At 37.5% G+C, this 16070-nt stretch overlaps 1 protein-coding gene across 1 annotated transcript in view; it reads right to left on the bottom strand.

The window, feature by feature from the left end:
* Positions 1-14366, bottom strand: part of LOC125232087 (protein-L-histidine N-pros-methyltransferase) — an 82743-nt gene extending 68377 nt beyond the window's left edge. Inside the window, 1 exon segment of the mRNA XM_048137702.1 lies at positions 13847-14366. Within this exon segment, the coding sequence (XP_047993659.1) occupies positions 13847-14176 (330 nt within the window). The 5' untranslated portion in view covers positions 14177-14366.
* Between the last annotated feature and the right edge of the window lie 1704 nt (positions 14367-16070).

Below are 16070 nucleotides of genomic sequence, written 5' to 3'. Positions count from 1 at the left end.
TCAAAATAAAATAAAAAATTCCGAGGATATCATAATTTCATCCCTTAGGACGACGAGCGTAGCGAGGTCTGTTACGAAAACCGAAAAAAAAAAAATTTGTACGTCGTCCGATTTTGACAAAACATATTTCAATTGAAAGGTATTGCTTTATGTAACTTAAAAAAAATATTGAAAAAATTGGAAAAAATGTAAGATTAAAAAAAACTTAAATTTTCGTATCACAAAAAACGATAGACACGATGTATAATATCGACATATGATTTTTTTTTAATTAAAGAAAAATAGATTCATGATTATAATCAGCACTAAAAATCGAATCGAAATCGGATCAGTAGTTTTTAAGATACGAGTTGTCAAAGTTGGCTTAGTTTGTTTATATGGTCGCTTATAAATTCCTTAGCTAGAAAGTCAGAAACATTATATTTTTCTTACAGTTATAAGTATGCATTTGTAATAGACATCATACACACATATACAGTTACATAAAACAATACCTTTCAATGGGGGATGTCTGAAAATTTTAAAATCGCCTGATATTTTTTCTGGTGATAGGAATAAGCATTTCTATTTACAGAAAAAAGTTACAGATTTTTTGGTGGCACCATACATTTTATAAAAATAAAAACGTGTTGCTCGACTGCGCGTACGACCCACTTCGGCAGTTATGAGATTTGTCTTAGTCTTTAAAAAAATTCCATTTTGAATCTGTGCTGGCCACAGACACTGACAGTTGATTGTCAGCTTGACATTTTTCTCGGAGAATTCATAACCATATCTGGTGAACTATTTATTACTGTTTTCGACTCATTTTCTCTCCCTGGCCTCTGATTTTGCCTCCTTCTACGACTACCTTCGCTCTCGAACCCCGGACCGTGATTTTACTGGCTTAAAACGACGACCTTTGATTTTAAACCCTGGACCTGATTCTACTTGCATTAACGAAGACGTGTGCTTGCCCTGCTTGCTGCCGACGGCCTTTGCGTTGAACCCCGGACCTGATTACAATTTTTAAGCCCATTGAATTGGGAAAACGTAGATAGGTACTAGCGATTTTGTAAGAGCTAGTTCATCTAATTTGCCAAAATGTGGAACAGCGACAAACACAATGCCTGTGAAGAAGAAATTGATGAAAGATGCAGAGATATTTTGGACAGAGAATGTGTATCCCATTAATTTTGAAAAGTGCAACTACATGTTATTAGAGTGTAATAAACATAAATTTGTCTTGATCTATATTAACATTATTACTCATTTTAGCACTCATAAGTACGTTTTCACATTATTCGATCTAATACCAGATGTTGGACCGATATCCCATACATTACAGGCGTCGTCTTGGATTTTTTCCATTGAAATCCTTCCGACATCCGATATTGGATCGGGTAATGTGAAAACAGGCTAACTCCTAGTAGTGATTCATAAGCGCACCTGCCTACAGATGAGAACTAGAGAAGGACCTGTGCCCTAAACAAATAACTTTAGATTGTTGGTTTATTGTCTGCTTTAAGTAGTTAGTGCTCAAAAAGGAAATGAGTTTGCGGTGTGACGCCTACTGCTTTTCACATCACCCATTCAGAAAGGGTACTTTTCGGCCTTGTTAGGAGGGAATTAAGTGACACTTTTCTGTTCAATAACTTTGTCTGGCCTGTATAAAATATTAACGCCACGGAAAGTGTTTGCACATAAGTAATAATCAGTAATCAGTAATTCTTTATTGCTATCATAGGTACATAAGTTGGTACATTTCAGTAGGTATAGCACAGCTATGAACCCTGTAAGGGCACTGCAAATATAGTTCTTAATAACTAAAAATCTTAATACTTACAATCTTATAAATCTTAATACCTATATAATATTGCTATGAGAACATTTTTATGTTGTAACATATTTTAATATTATGTATAAAAAAATTGTGTTGATTAAGTGCATAATATTTTTACAACAGACCTGATTCATATTTTAGTATTTTGCTTATATGATATGAAAAAAAACCGGCCAAGAGCGTGTCGGGCCACGCTCAGTGTAGGGTTCCGTAGTTTTCCGTATTTTTCTCAAAAACTACTGAACCTATCAAGTTCAAAACAATTTTCCTAGAAAGTCTTTATAAAGTTCTATATTTGTGATTTTTTTCATATTTTTTAAACATATGGTTCAAAAGTTAGAGGGGGGGGACGCACTTTTTTTTTATTTAGGAGCGATTATTTCCAAAAATATTAATATTATCAAAAAACGATCTTAGGAAACCCTTATTCATTTTTAAATACCTATCCAACAATATATCACACGTTGGGGTTAGAATGAAAAAAAAATATCAGCCCCCACTTTACATGTAGGGGGGGTACCCTAATAAAACATTTTTTTCCATTTTTTATTTTTGCACTTTGTTGGCGTGATTGATATACATCTTGGTACCAAATTTCAGCTTTCTAGTGCTAACGGTTACTGAGATTATCCGCGGACGGACGGACGGACGGACGGACAGACAGACATGGCGAAACTATAAGGGTTCCTAGTTGACTACGGAACCCTAAAAAAGTGTCAAATGGTAGCAATAGTAGATTGTGCAACAAGGGAGAAAAATGAGATATATATCTTGAGTGTAGCAAGGTATTCTTAAATTTAATCCTGAGCGTAGTGAGGGATTCAAGTGTTAAGACACAAGGTGGAATTAAATTTGCTACACATATTAACATCAACTTTTAGGAAATTTATATATAATGATATGTTATATGAACATAAAAAATGGTATGTTATGTAACCATGTAAAAAAAATGTGTCCTTGAAGGGAAAAGTATCACTTTGGTCCCTAATAGCAAAGAGGAAAAGTGCCTCTTTGCACCCTCCTCGCAGTGCAGGGAAGAAAATAACCCTTTCTTTTCGAATCCCAGTCACTACACTCAGTATTCAATTACATATAGAATACTTCACTTTGTTCACAATTTATTTATTTATTTATTTATTTATTTAACCTTTATTGCACAACATAAAGTACAAATGGCGAACTTAATGCCTTAAGGCATTCTCTACCAGTCAACCATTGGACCAAACAGAAACTTACAATTGGTCACAATTCCTCACAATTCAATTTATATCCTCGCTATAAATATGCAATTTTGCTCCCTCGTAACACAATCTACTATAGTGCTGTTAATCATGCTTTAACAGTATGGAGGGCCATAGAAGAATATGGAAAGCCATAGCCGACTGAATTTGATAGTAACTTGACAGTAACTCGACACACATGACACACACAAGTAAAATAAAACAACACAATAAAATAAATCAATTATATTTTATTATAGGACATTGCAAATTATAAAAAAAAATGTATTTTACCATATTTTTCCTATTGGTCTATCCAAAAAATACACATTTTATAAAATGCCACCGTGTCAGATATTTAAGGCTTTCTTTTTTATGATATTATTGCCAGCGTGTAACTGCATTTTAAGGTTGGTAAACAAGACACGGTATCTTACACTCAGGTGGTCTTCACAGCAAAATCGCACTCTGGTTGGGCAGTTCCTGCCAACCTATTGACACCAACTTTCCTTCAGCTCCTTTCTTAATATGAACAATTTTAAATCTGGGTTTTTCTGGTTGGTTTTAGAACAAGTTGGTATAAAGCATGTTTTGGGATCCTTATATCGTGTTTATGTACTTGCATTCATTATAACAAATAGTGTCCGGAACTTAAAAGCGATGATCGTCCTTATATCAAGCAAAATCAGAAGTCAGGGAGGCAAAACGGATCGTAAACAGTTCAGCAGGATCAGGTCCAGTGTTTAAAAGCAAACGTCTTCGTTAATGCAAGCAGAATCAGGTCCAGAGGTTAATATCAAAGGTCGTCGTTTTAAGCCAGTAAAATCAACGTCCGGGGTTCGAGAGCGAAGGTAGTCGTAGAAGGAGGCAAAATCAGAGGCCAGGGAGAGAAAATGAGTCGAAAACAGTAATAAATAGTTCACCAGATATGGTTATAAATTCTCCGAGAAAAATGTCAAGCTGACAAACTGTCAGTGTCTATGGCCAGCACAGATTCAAAATGGAATTTTTTTAAAGACTAAGACAAATCTCATAACTGCCGAAGTGGGTCGTACGCGCAGTCGAGCAACACGTTTTTATTTTTATAAAATGTATGGTGCTTCCAAAAAATCTGTAACTTTTTTCTGTAAATAGAAATGCTTATTCCTATCACCAGAAAAAATATCAGGCGATTTTAAAATTTTCAGACATCCCCCATTGAAATATGTTTTGTCAAAATCGGACGACGTACAAAAAAATAAGATTTTTTTTCGCTACGCTCGTCGTCCTAACCTAAGGCATGAAATTATGATATCCTCGGAATTTTTTATTTTATTTTGAGTTGTACTGTCACTATGTACTTTTCGGTGTAAGAAAAATATATTATTTCTGACTTTCTGGCAAAGGAATTTCAAAGTGGCCATATAAAGCAAATTTTCCCAACTTTGGCAACTTGTATCTTAAAAAACGCTAATCCGATTTCGATGCGGTCTTTAGTTTTCAACTATGAATTTATCTGTCTTTGATATAAAAAAACTCATATATCGACATTGTATATTTTGTCTGTCATTCTTTGAAGTTATTCAGTGCGAGACGTAAATTTACTTTTTTAAATTTTTTTCTTACTTTTTTATAATAATTTTTGTTTCAATTTTTTTTAAATTACATAAAGCAATACCTTTCATTTGAGATACGTTTTGTCAAAATCGGACGATACAATAAAAAGATAGAATTTTTTTCATTTTCATAAAACACCTCGCTACGCTCGGTTTCCTAAGGGATGAAATTTCAATATTTTCGGAAAAAATCGTTTACTACGAGTATAATGTCTACTATCACCATGCAAAGCGGCTTGCTTCCATCCAAAAGTGCAGCTTTTGGCCAGAAATTCTCCATAACAAGTATGACTATAAAAAAGCTCGTGTTATTATTTTGAAGATTATTAATAAACGTTACGAAAATTTATGTTTAAGTAAATAAATAATTTTATTTTTAGCAAAGTGCCTTTCTTTTTCTGTATACCTCATGTTCATTTAAGCAAAGATTTCTTTATTATAAATATAATAATAAAGAAAATTTGTTACTTTTCTTAATTATAAATATTATAATAAAAAAAGTAACAGTAAGTAACTTGGGTCATTTAAATGAAATTATTTCGTGAATTGAACAATACCATTTGTCGTGAGAGTATAGTAATGCCATCTATTGTTTTACGAGTCAAACATATAAATTGGACTACGGAGTTCCCATTCTTTGTTAGTCTCTTTTCTCTGGTTAAACGTGTTTGAAATTAGCAAGATTGAAGAATGTATCGAATCTGAGTTTGTCAGAATCCTGTTTTCAAATGTCCAATAAAATCTCTTTAGTTTCATCCCTTTGAGCAGACAACGAAATTAGAAAAAACCCTTTCAATGGCACCATTTCCTCTTCGGGCGGGTAGCTTAAAAATTAGAATGTGAGCCGCCCAAGTTCGCAAAGGGCGCACTATTTGAAATTCAGAACTAATATAGGTTTGAGGCTTCCAATATCAAAGAAGGATGGTCTCAGAGAGTCAGCAAATGCGATTTCAATTTTATTAGAGGCACCAGTGATGCGCGAGGTGTCGCGCGTGGCGCGCGGCGCGCCAAGGTGCCGCGCATGTACCTATGTGTATTTATTTGCAAATTCCGAATAGCTTTCAATATGTAGAGGCGCGAGTGACTCCCGCCCGTCGATCCTCTCCAATATCGCGCTCTGAGACGTCACGGAGACGACGCCATTATTCGACGCGACGATTGACTCACACGGGAACAGCCTTCTGAGGACGCCGCATGATAGATGGCGACGCAAAAAACATATCCGTAATTGAGATTTCTATTACTGAAATTGAGAGCGACCGATCCGTTTTTTCATGTTTGTTTACATAATGTGAGTGGTGACAGGGGCGCACTATCGCGTTTCGGAAGCGGTCGCGGACGTCAATTTGTATATTGTCATTATTAGATTCGAGGCGGGAAGTTGGGGGCTGCCATCCATCATGGTGTGACACGGTGGTCCGATATCGCGCCTAATACCTATTGATTTCCCACTTAGCGTTTTTCTTGGGAGTCAGCGCTCCACCCTTCCGCGGAGGCCTAACGAGCTGTTTGTCCTCCACTCGGCAAGTAGGGCGCCGCCGCAGCGCTGGCCCGAGCGTTCTGCCCTAGTGAGTCCATCGCCCGCCCATTATTTACTTCTTATGAGAAGCTGGTTAATAATACCTTAAGAAACTTTTTTGCTTAACTTATCGGGTTTCACCAGTAAACCCTCGTTATAACAATATACGCAAACAATAAAGAAACATGTAAAATTAGTAGAGCACGAATAATTTTCATTTATGTACGAGAAGCAATAATAACACTTTTACAAAACACATGAGAGTATGTCACCTACATACATACTTTGAGGTATTTCATTGAAATGTTGTCAAAATTCATGTTTTCAAAAATGTTACGGTAACGTGCTGCAAATGTGTTATTCAGAAACATAGTCATGTTTTGTTAACTTCGTTTACTGTGGGCGTTTTTAGTGGGCTCTCGTCAAAAAGTTGTCATGCGATCTTGGATTTGTAGTTTTCTCAAAAAATGACGTACCGACTCATGTGCTGATAATTATGTAGATGCTCACATTTGCCTAAATGCCGAAGAATAAGATTGCGTCACCAAGGTCCCCGGTGGGGGCGGGAGGCGAGAACAATGGTTTCGGTTCTCACACGTGTGGAGGATTATTTGCATTCGGAAATAAAGAGAGGAATGATAAAAGAAAGGCGCGAGCCACCCGGCCGGGGGGGGCGCCTGGGAACAGGGGGGAGGGTGACGGGTGGCGCCTTCAGGGGGAGGGGGCTCGTTACGCGAACAATGGAGAAATAATGTACAGATTGCAGTGAGCGATGCGCCCAGTGCGACTCAGGTGTCTTAGGACGTGGACACCACGCCTCCGGTATCGGGGAGCATCTATACGACAAACAAATACGAATATGAACGTATTTGAATAGCTGAGGAGGATGGAGTTGAAGTAAACTCCAACTTCAGTCCAGCAGAGGAATACGTAATCTTGTTTGCTCTTCAGGTACTGAGATAATTGACTTCAGATACTACAGTCTCAGTCTGAATTACATAGTTTCGCATCTTTTCACAAAGACGCTTTTTAGCGGCGCAATAGATTTAGCACTTACAAAGTATGTTTACAGTATCATTTAATTTACCTATAGTTTCGTGTTGGCTCAGGGTTGCCCCTATCTCACGACCGCCGCCTGCCTCCGTAGGTTGATCGCAGGATGACAGGCACGGGGACGCCTGCCATCCATTGCACATGCGGTCCCTGAGAGGTCAACCGTACCGAGTACGGTTCTACAGAAAACGAGGTCATGAAGGGCCTCCGGAGGTGGTGCTCTGCACTGCGGACTGGTGCTGGTGGTACTGTAGACGAAAAGCGCAAGTGTTCCTGCAGCCCACCGCTACAGCACAATGGCGGCAGATGGGGGGGTCGTTTAGTGGGTAGACTTGAGGCCTCATTAGCCGTTAACAAGGAGTCCCACATAACCACTTGGGTCCGTCCCCGCACCCAAGTGGTATGCGAAATTGCATTTTTCCCCCCTAAACAAAAAAAAAAAAGGTTGCCCCTATCTATATTCCAATTACGAATTGAACGGAATAAACGTAAACAAACTGCTGTCACTGTCAAAGTAACACGTGCAGATCAAGTCAGGGGTTCTTAAAGGGCCGACAGAAAAACAAATAACTTTTAACCAGTTATTAATGATCACTCTATTACATATTTAAAATCATGAATCGATCGAACACGATGACTGTTATATTATGTTACGATCCCATGACATGCAAGTCAAAATAAAAATCGGTCCAAAATGGACGACGCTCTGTCCGCTACTTGCAAAACCAATAATTAAATTTATAACTATCTCATTATGCACTATCGTATTTGAAGACGGTTTTAATTAGTCATTAAAATTCAGTACCACCTAGTCTCGAAAGTTGCTGAAAAATAATGCTTAGCGGCCCGCTACTTGGTCGCCCAGGTACATTTCAACAGTGATACCAGTGCAATAAACAAACTACCCGACAAAAACGGCTTTTTAATTTCAATAAATATACCATTACGTTTTGTGTTGAAATTTATTTTCGTTTAAACAGGATCATTATTTGTGTAATGGAATATGTAAAGATTTTTAATAAACTTGTAAAATATCGGCAATATTAATACCTTGAATGGTGCAAATTTTTTATAGCACCGGCCACACCTTTGTTTACAATAATTCCAGCTAATTCAAAATAGGAATATAAGTGCATCAGAAAGCTACAGAAAGTGTCATTAAACAACGATAACTACTGATGAGCACTGAACTTTACTAGCATGTAATATATCTTGGGTACATCTATCTAATACAGTACTTATCACCTATTCAAATTCGTAAAACACTAATTGAAACAAAGGTGACCTACTACGTCAAACAAGTTCCTTAAATAGAATGCAGCGTCAATTGGTGAACTATGAAAGCAAGTGGATAATGTATCGCAAAGTGTTATCGCCTTGCGCAACGCAATACTAAAGAGTTTTAATGTTACGGACGGGCGCGAGGCCGACCCGTTTAATAAAGGATGCCTTCATAGGAAGCGCAAGCAATCACAACACAATCACCCCATCCTCGCGTGACACCGAAAATGTCCTCGCTCATAAGTATAAATTAATCCATTTAGAGCGACCGGCACCGACCGGCCGATTAGCGGAAGCGTCTACTTAACTAATTTATCCCCGGGTGGTTTTAACAGAATGGATAGCAGTGATTACGGGTGACGGTTGAGATCGTGTGACGCGAGCGCAGCGCAGCGAGTGGCGAATGTGCGCGCACGCATGACTGATACATATTATGCCGCCTTGTAGAGTTAAAAAAGAGGGAGGGAGAGTAAAAAATCTGCTACATAGGTATTAGGTAGGTACGTATCGTCATTCAATGTTGACGTACCTATGTATTAACTATTATTTAAGTACGTAAACGATGTATTTACGTCTGTCGTAAACAACCGTACGACCAGCCTTATTAAGCAGTCGCCAAAGCCAAGCCTGCAATACCTTGTGTTGCATGCGTGTTGCCGACCCTAAAACACTGGGGGGTATTTTGGGGCCTAAACACGTAGGTGCTAAAACGGTGGTGTTGTGTTCCTATGAACACAACACTACGCGTAATAGGGCCTAGTGTTAATCATGGCGCTGCGTGTTTTTTGAAAGGTGGAGGCAGGTGGGTAGACGTACCTACTTCTCCATTTGGGCTCTTTACATCTGGACAAATAATGGCAAACGAAATTTTACTGGGAAACAACAATTAGTAACGTAGGTACTATTATCACATGCTGCGCCTGCATCACCTGCATGCAAAGGTTACTTTCATTTTGATGGCATATTTTCGAGTTGAAAGCATACGATAACTTATGCCCAATGGGTGCACAGTGCTTAGCTTGTTCCCTGTACATTTCCAGATCAAATAGCCTATTTATCCATATTCATAACTGAAATAATAACATAATGCTCAGAGGGCTTAACCAAAATCGCTGTAGCGAATTAAAGGTCACCTAATCTCTCTTGTCACTCTTCAATCATAGTTAGTGCGACAACGAGCGATTGGTATCTTGGCTAGACATCCTAGTAGACATACCAATGTGCTTGGAACTTATACTGAAAGAAGGTCTACCAAATCAAGCAAATCAGCCAAATTCGCCACCACTTCGTTTTAATAATCAAACATTCATTGAAAGCGTTTGTTTACCGTTCGTTTTATATTCTCCAAAAAATACCAAAAGGGCCATGCAATAAACGAGATAAGAAAATTCAAACCGCAAACTTTCATGAAATCCAGTCCCTTATTACACTTGAGCGGCTTATACGATAGTCAGATGTCTGTAATCCCGAAGCCCGCGACATTTTAATAACATTGATCAAATAGAACAAAAGTATGTGGACCGAGCACTCGACAGAGATGAAAGTTAAAAGGGTCGCGAGCGGGAGGCGTTTTCGGGGTGGCAAGGAGCGGGTTGAATGCCTTATTCCCTCCACAATTCAGAGGTATTTCGTGTTCTTCATACGCAAATATATCCTCGTTATGGAGGTACACGTGAGCGTCGATTGCGTACGCGCCTACAAGTGCCGGCGACCTGATGCTTGAGGGAATTGGCTACAGCAGGAAAATTGGATCTGGCAATCAGGCTGTGAGCCCTTCAAGCCTCCCGGTCGACGTTATTTTACTAGATTTTATTTGCCAACTACACATGTCATAAAGGCAATTTCTGACAAAATACCGGCCGGCGTTTGGATAGTTTGTTCAAAAATGTAATATTGCCGACTATAATGACAAGAGCTAATTTGCAGAGTATTTTATTTACATATATTTTTGTCAAATCTGTTAAAAGCATGGGTTTCTAAACAATCAATGGAGTAGGTACCTATACCTCTGTTAAGGTGCGGTTCAGATAACAAAATTTTTAAGTCGTTGCACTTTTTTTTGGACAACAATACAGGAGTCATCTATTTAATTACTGGAACTGCACCAATTGCAAATATGAGTTTTTAACTAAGGCAAGCACAATTGAAAAAAAAAAGATATCCAGTATTACTGGATATCTTTTTTTTTCATAACATAAAAGACGAATGAAAATACATAGAAAATAATATTGCTCCATTTTCACCGATTGCTCAGACCTAATATTTTTGACTCTGCAATGGCATATCCGATCTAACATAATAGTACCTGCTAGCATGCTGCTAGCTGCTGCATGTTTGATGTATCTCAACTCAACATTATTTTTAAGTTGGAATCGCGTCAGATGAAATGTTGTGTACGCGAATGTACGAAGCTAGCAGTTGTCTGCTACGGCGTAGCAGATAGTGCTACGAGTACATGCGTGTGCTAAAAGGTTAAGGATTGGAATGGTAGGTACTCTGAGTAGAATGCTACAAAATCTACATTTAAAAAAAAACAAATTACTTTAAAAGTAGTGGCATTTCATAATTAAAGGACCCTTAGTCCGTTTTCACATTATCCGATCCGATATCGGATGTCGGAAGGATTTCAATGGAAAAAATCCAAGATGGCGCCTATAATGTATGGGATATCGGTCCACCATCCGATATCGGATCGGATAATGTGACCCTGCCTGCTGAGCCGCGGTCCTGGGTTCGAATCCCGGTATTCCCGGTAAGGGCATTTAGTTGTGTGATGAGCACAGATATTTGTTCCTGAGTCATGGACGTTTTATATGTATATATGCATTTGTATATTATGTATATCGTTGTCTGAGTACCCACAATACAAGCCTTCTTGAGCTTACCGTGGGGCTCAGTCAATAATATATAATATTTAATATATTTTTTCATTTATTTTTAACAAGGACGAATTTCTTTGGGAATAAGAGGTGAAAACGCAGAAAACGTCCTTATTACGCCAGAAGCATAATGGCCCTTTTGACTAGGAACGCCACAATTATGATTTTTTTTTAAATTTATATTTACACAACTACTAAGGACGAATTTCATACAAAAACATGATGAGCAGAATTAGTACTGCTTGTTTTTTATAATAATACACTACATTGTAAAGCAATTAGAAATGTGTTATTTAAATATAATATATTGGCTGCTATAAGTATTTGGTTTTAAGTCCTACTCTTAGCAGTGATTTTAATAAAACTTTGGTGTTAATCAGTCCTCTAAAATGAATAATAAATGTTTTTAGTTTTTACTACTGTGTTCAGAGCACGAAGTTGAGATGAGCTATTCACATGGCTAAGTTCCAAAGAGCACAGAAGTTTTTTTTTATAAATCAATAAATATCGGAGGACACGAAACCTTACAGATCAACCAATAAAACCCTAAAAATTTACCGAATGGAACAAACCCGTGGCTTCAGAAACAGAGGAGATATCCCCTATGTGGCAGGATGAAACTGTTGCTACTAAGTACAGACAAAGAATATCAAAACATACATACATAAACTCACACCGGTATTCCCAAATCTGCTCAAGTTTAAGTCATAATTTCGTTTTATTTCAACCCCTTAACTGCTAAGAGTAGCACTGAAACTTAAGCAGTGTGCTCTGCCTACCCTTTTAGGAATTTAGACACATTTAGCAATTAAGGAGTTGAAAGAAAAGAATATTCTGAGATTAAAGTGACAGGTTGCCTGTTGAACTGAACTCATATCCCACTGCCTACTTCTACAACACCCACCTGTCAACAATTAAGCTCTAATTTCTAGGTATATGTATGACATGTAAGTATTATGAGCAACCATGACAATATGTTAAAACGGGATATAAACTAGAAAAAAAATTGAAAAAAACCCCAACATAGTGGACTGATTTTCATGAAACATGGCTAAGAACACTCCCGACTAATTGATACAGCTTTCAAAAGAAAAAACAAAGTCTAAATCGGTTCATCCGTTCGGGAGCTACTATGCCACAGACAGACACACACACAAACAGACAGAAAGACAGACAGACAGACACGTCAAACTTATAACAGCTGAACAGCCCGTCATTTTTGTGTCTGGTGTTAAAAACAGAAAATAAGTTAGAGTAATAGCTAAAAACAAATCTAAAGCAAAGCCAACTTTTGCTGACCTATGTGTGATCGCTATGTCTTAGTGTGCAAAACCTTTAAACAGTTTCCTAAAGCTTTTTTAAAGTAAACAGCAACAAATACAGTGCAATCTCAATAATCCGGCACTCTCAACTTAATGCGGATAATTGCTGGTTTCGGACCATCAAAGTACCGGATTACCAAGCTTTTCCTGTAAAGGGAAAATATATGTAGGGCATCATAAAAGGGAATATACTACTCTTCCTTAAAATTATATGCTGTGGCCTTTTTAATTAGCTACAGGTACATGTTTAAAAAGTTTGTACCAACGCTTCAAGTACTTTTAGGGCCAGTTGCATCAACCATATTTGACAGACACATCATCATCACACAGCAGATCACTATGGAACTTCCCATCCAATAAAATTTAATGAACGCTTTAACGGTGACAGATGGTTTGATGCAACCGGCCCTTAGAAACCATAGTGTTAACTAAAACATGCCTTGAGTTCCCATGAAATTGTGATTCAAATTTGATATATGACTAAGTTTTATACCTATCAATGAGCAGTGTTTAATTTTAGATTCAGAATTAGTAGCAAAATTTTCAATTTTTCTAAAGATTAATTTCCATCAATTTTAACTACCACCATTGCCACTTATTGCCATTGGACTAGACTGTCCTAACAGAGGAAATACTGAAAAAATTTGGTGGAGGCCTTTGCCAACAGGCACACTGAAATACGCGACTTCATCTAAACAATACCAGACCGTGTTCAGAAGAAAAGGCTACATAGATTGCTACTTATTACGGTTTATGTGTTTGTCAATTTTATTATGGTAGGTGAAAATGATTCTAAATGTCATTGGAAGTTGGTTGATATAGTAGAAAAACAAAACCTAATAAATGGGACAGACTTTGGCGGTCTAGAGGATGTCCGGAGTCAAAAATGTGACAAGAATCACATCTTTTCACTTTTCTGTGCTTTTTAAAATGATGATGACAAAGATTTAATGGTTGTACCCAGTACAATATTACTTTCTTAAGCTCATTATAACTCCATATAATCAAAATAGAGCTCTCCTATCAAATAAGTAAACAAACAACTGACGAGAAATATATGCAGCTTTAAAATATACAAAATGCTAAATATGTTATTAAAGGTACTTGATATGCAGTTACAATATCAATAATATCAACTATATTTACAAAGCTTACCTCAGTCTGATCCAATTCTTGGAGATGCCTGTCATTCCTTTGTTTTTCATAAAATGCACGGGCCAAGGCGCTCCTAGGACGGTACAATCCATTCAATTGATTGTTATTAGCCATGTCTTCTATATACTTCTGTGTGTTTTCTTGTTTAGGGATACAGTATTTTGTATTCAGTGACTCCTCATTCTTAGGATATTGTTGTTGGATTTCCTTCGAGTAACAATAATGTAAGTCAGTGTTAGATGTTATTTTTGCACGGCATGCAGTCTCAGCAGTCACAGCATAAAATATTATGCTTAACTGACATAATATAACACGGAAAACAATAGGCATTTAATGTTTTTTGGTGTTTTGATCGGTAGGTTACATTTTCAGGTTAAGTGATTCTTCTAATTGTACATCCTCTCCAGAATATAAAACTTAATGAAATATCTTTATTATCACGTGCCTTAAATATGTATTTAACACTATTGAGATAGCAAAATGATAACAATACATTTAAATAAATATTATTTGGTTTCAAATGTCACAACAGTTTTCTTGTCGGCCAACAGAGGGCGTTATTTCTGACAGCAGCGCGTTTACGGGGATAGTTATCCCAAAATCCACCACTTAAATCCATCTCAAATCAAAACTCAATACACTATTTTTTTAATGCAATTTAATTAAATGATATACGCACGAGATAAATATAAGTAGTGGCAAAATACATATACAGTGCGTAATAGTTTCCCTCTTTATTTTGTCGAAAATTTTATTATTTGTTCCAGATCATAGAAAGAAGCCTCTTTCAGACGGTTCAGTAACACAACTTGCGCTCTCGCTCGAGAGTTCATACTTGAAGTCGCGCTATATTTAAGGTAAGGCTATGGACTCGCACGTGAGAAAGCATGCTGAACTAGACCATCAGGTATTTTCATCTGGGGTATTTTTCATGTTAAATATTTATGCCAGTTCGTTCAACCTGGTTCATTTCGCGTGTAGGCTGTGAGGCCAATGCAGATGGGATAGAACGACACGCCAATTCCAATGCATTCTTATATGATTGATATAGGTTAGGTCACTATCTGCCCAACGTAAGTAAGTATGTATATATCTTTTTGTTTTGGTTTTTCTATATTTTAAAACGAGCCCAAATATTGACACATAGAAGTTTAGCTGAAGATAATGAAACAAAACCCTACGGTTCTCAATAACAATAATATACCAACCGTATCCTGTTTAGATTCCACCGAAGCCCTCGCGATGGATCGCATCTCTCGAAGCAAATAGTGGACCATCTTGCTTTCACCTGGGTACTTTAACTGTGGTTGATAACGTTGTTTATTCACTTTATCACAAACGTGGTTAGTTATTATTGATTAATGGTCTTCCAATAGTTTTAAACACATTCACATGAAAGTTGGAGCGTGTCCTGGTTAGTTTAATAAAGAAATGTTCGGTAAAAGTACCTATGAGACCGATGTTAAGGTTTGGCCTTGCCCGTGACCGACCGTTCACTGGTAACAGTAACCGCCGCGCTTGAGCAGTTGCGATAGACTTTTTTGCTAAAAAAGTAAAATGTGTCGATGTCAAATGCGGTATCGTTTGTAGAAAATATTTATGTAGGTACCTACTTGATATGTACCTACACCTACCGTACCTGAAGGGTACCTACCCTTATCAGGGTATTTGGCATCTTGTTTTTTCTCACTTCCTAAATCCTAGGTTACCGCGCGGCGGCCCATCAAAAATGTGTAATGAGAACACAATGAGAACCGACTTTAATAGGTACCTATTAAGAATATGCGTCTTTATTGATTTTTGCCAGCAAAAGGATTGAGATGTTAATTATAACGCATAGCCTTGTTAAAATGGATATACTTACTTCAGTTGGGTTTGGGACACTTACATATAGGTACTTTGGACCATATACCGTTGAGCCGTGGTTGAGCCTGTCCAGCCAGAATAGCCAGATGGACGAAAAAAAGTTCAGCGTTTACAAAGTTCGTTTTTGCGAATCAGTTCTTCAAACGTATAATTAATACCAAAGAGTTTTGATGACAGTTTGGATGTTTATAGTCTGTCAAGCCATTTCTGTCAGTAGAAAAACGCGGTAGATTTACAGGTTCATGCTGATGCTGACTTTATATCAGTGTCCGTTTAGTTTGTCAGACAATGAATGATTTCCCGAAAAACACTACCACTGGCACGTTGACTGGTGTCAACCGAAAAACTAAAAAGTGAA

Source organism: Leguminivora glycinivorella, chromosome 12, assembly GCF_023078275.1.
Source record: "Leguminivora glycinivorella isolate SPB_JAAS2020 chromosome 12, LegGlyc_1.1, whole genome shotgun sequence".
Lineage (NCBI taxonomy): Eukaryota > Metazoa > Arthropoda > Insecta > Lepidoptera > Tortricidae > Leguminivora > Leguminivora glycinivorella.
This window is presented reverse-complemented; position numbering and strand designations above follow the sequence as displayed.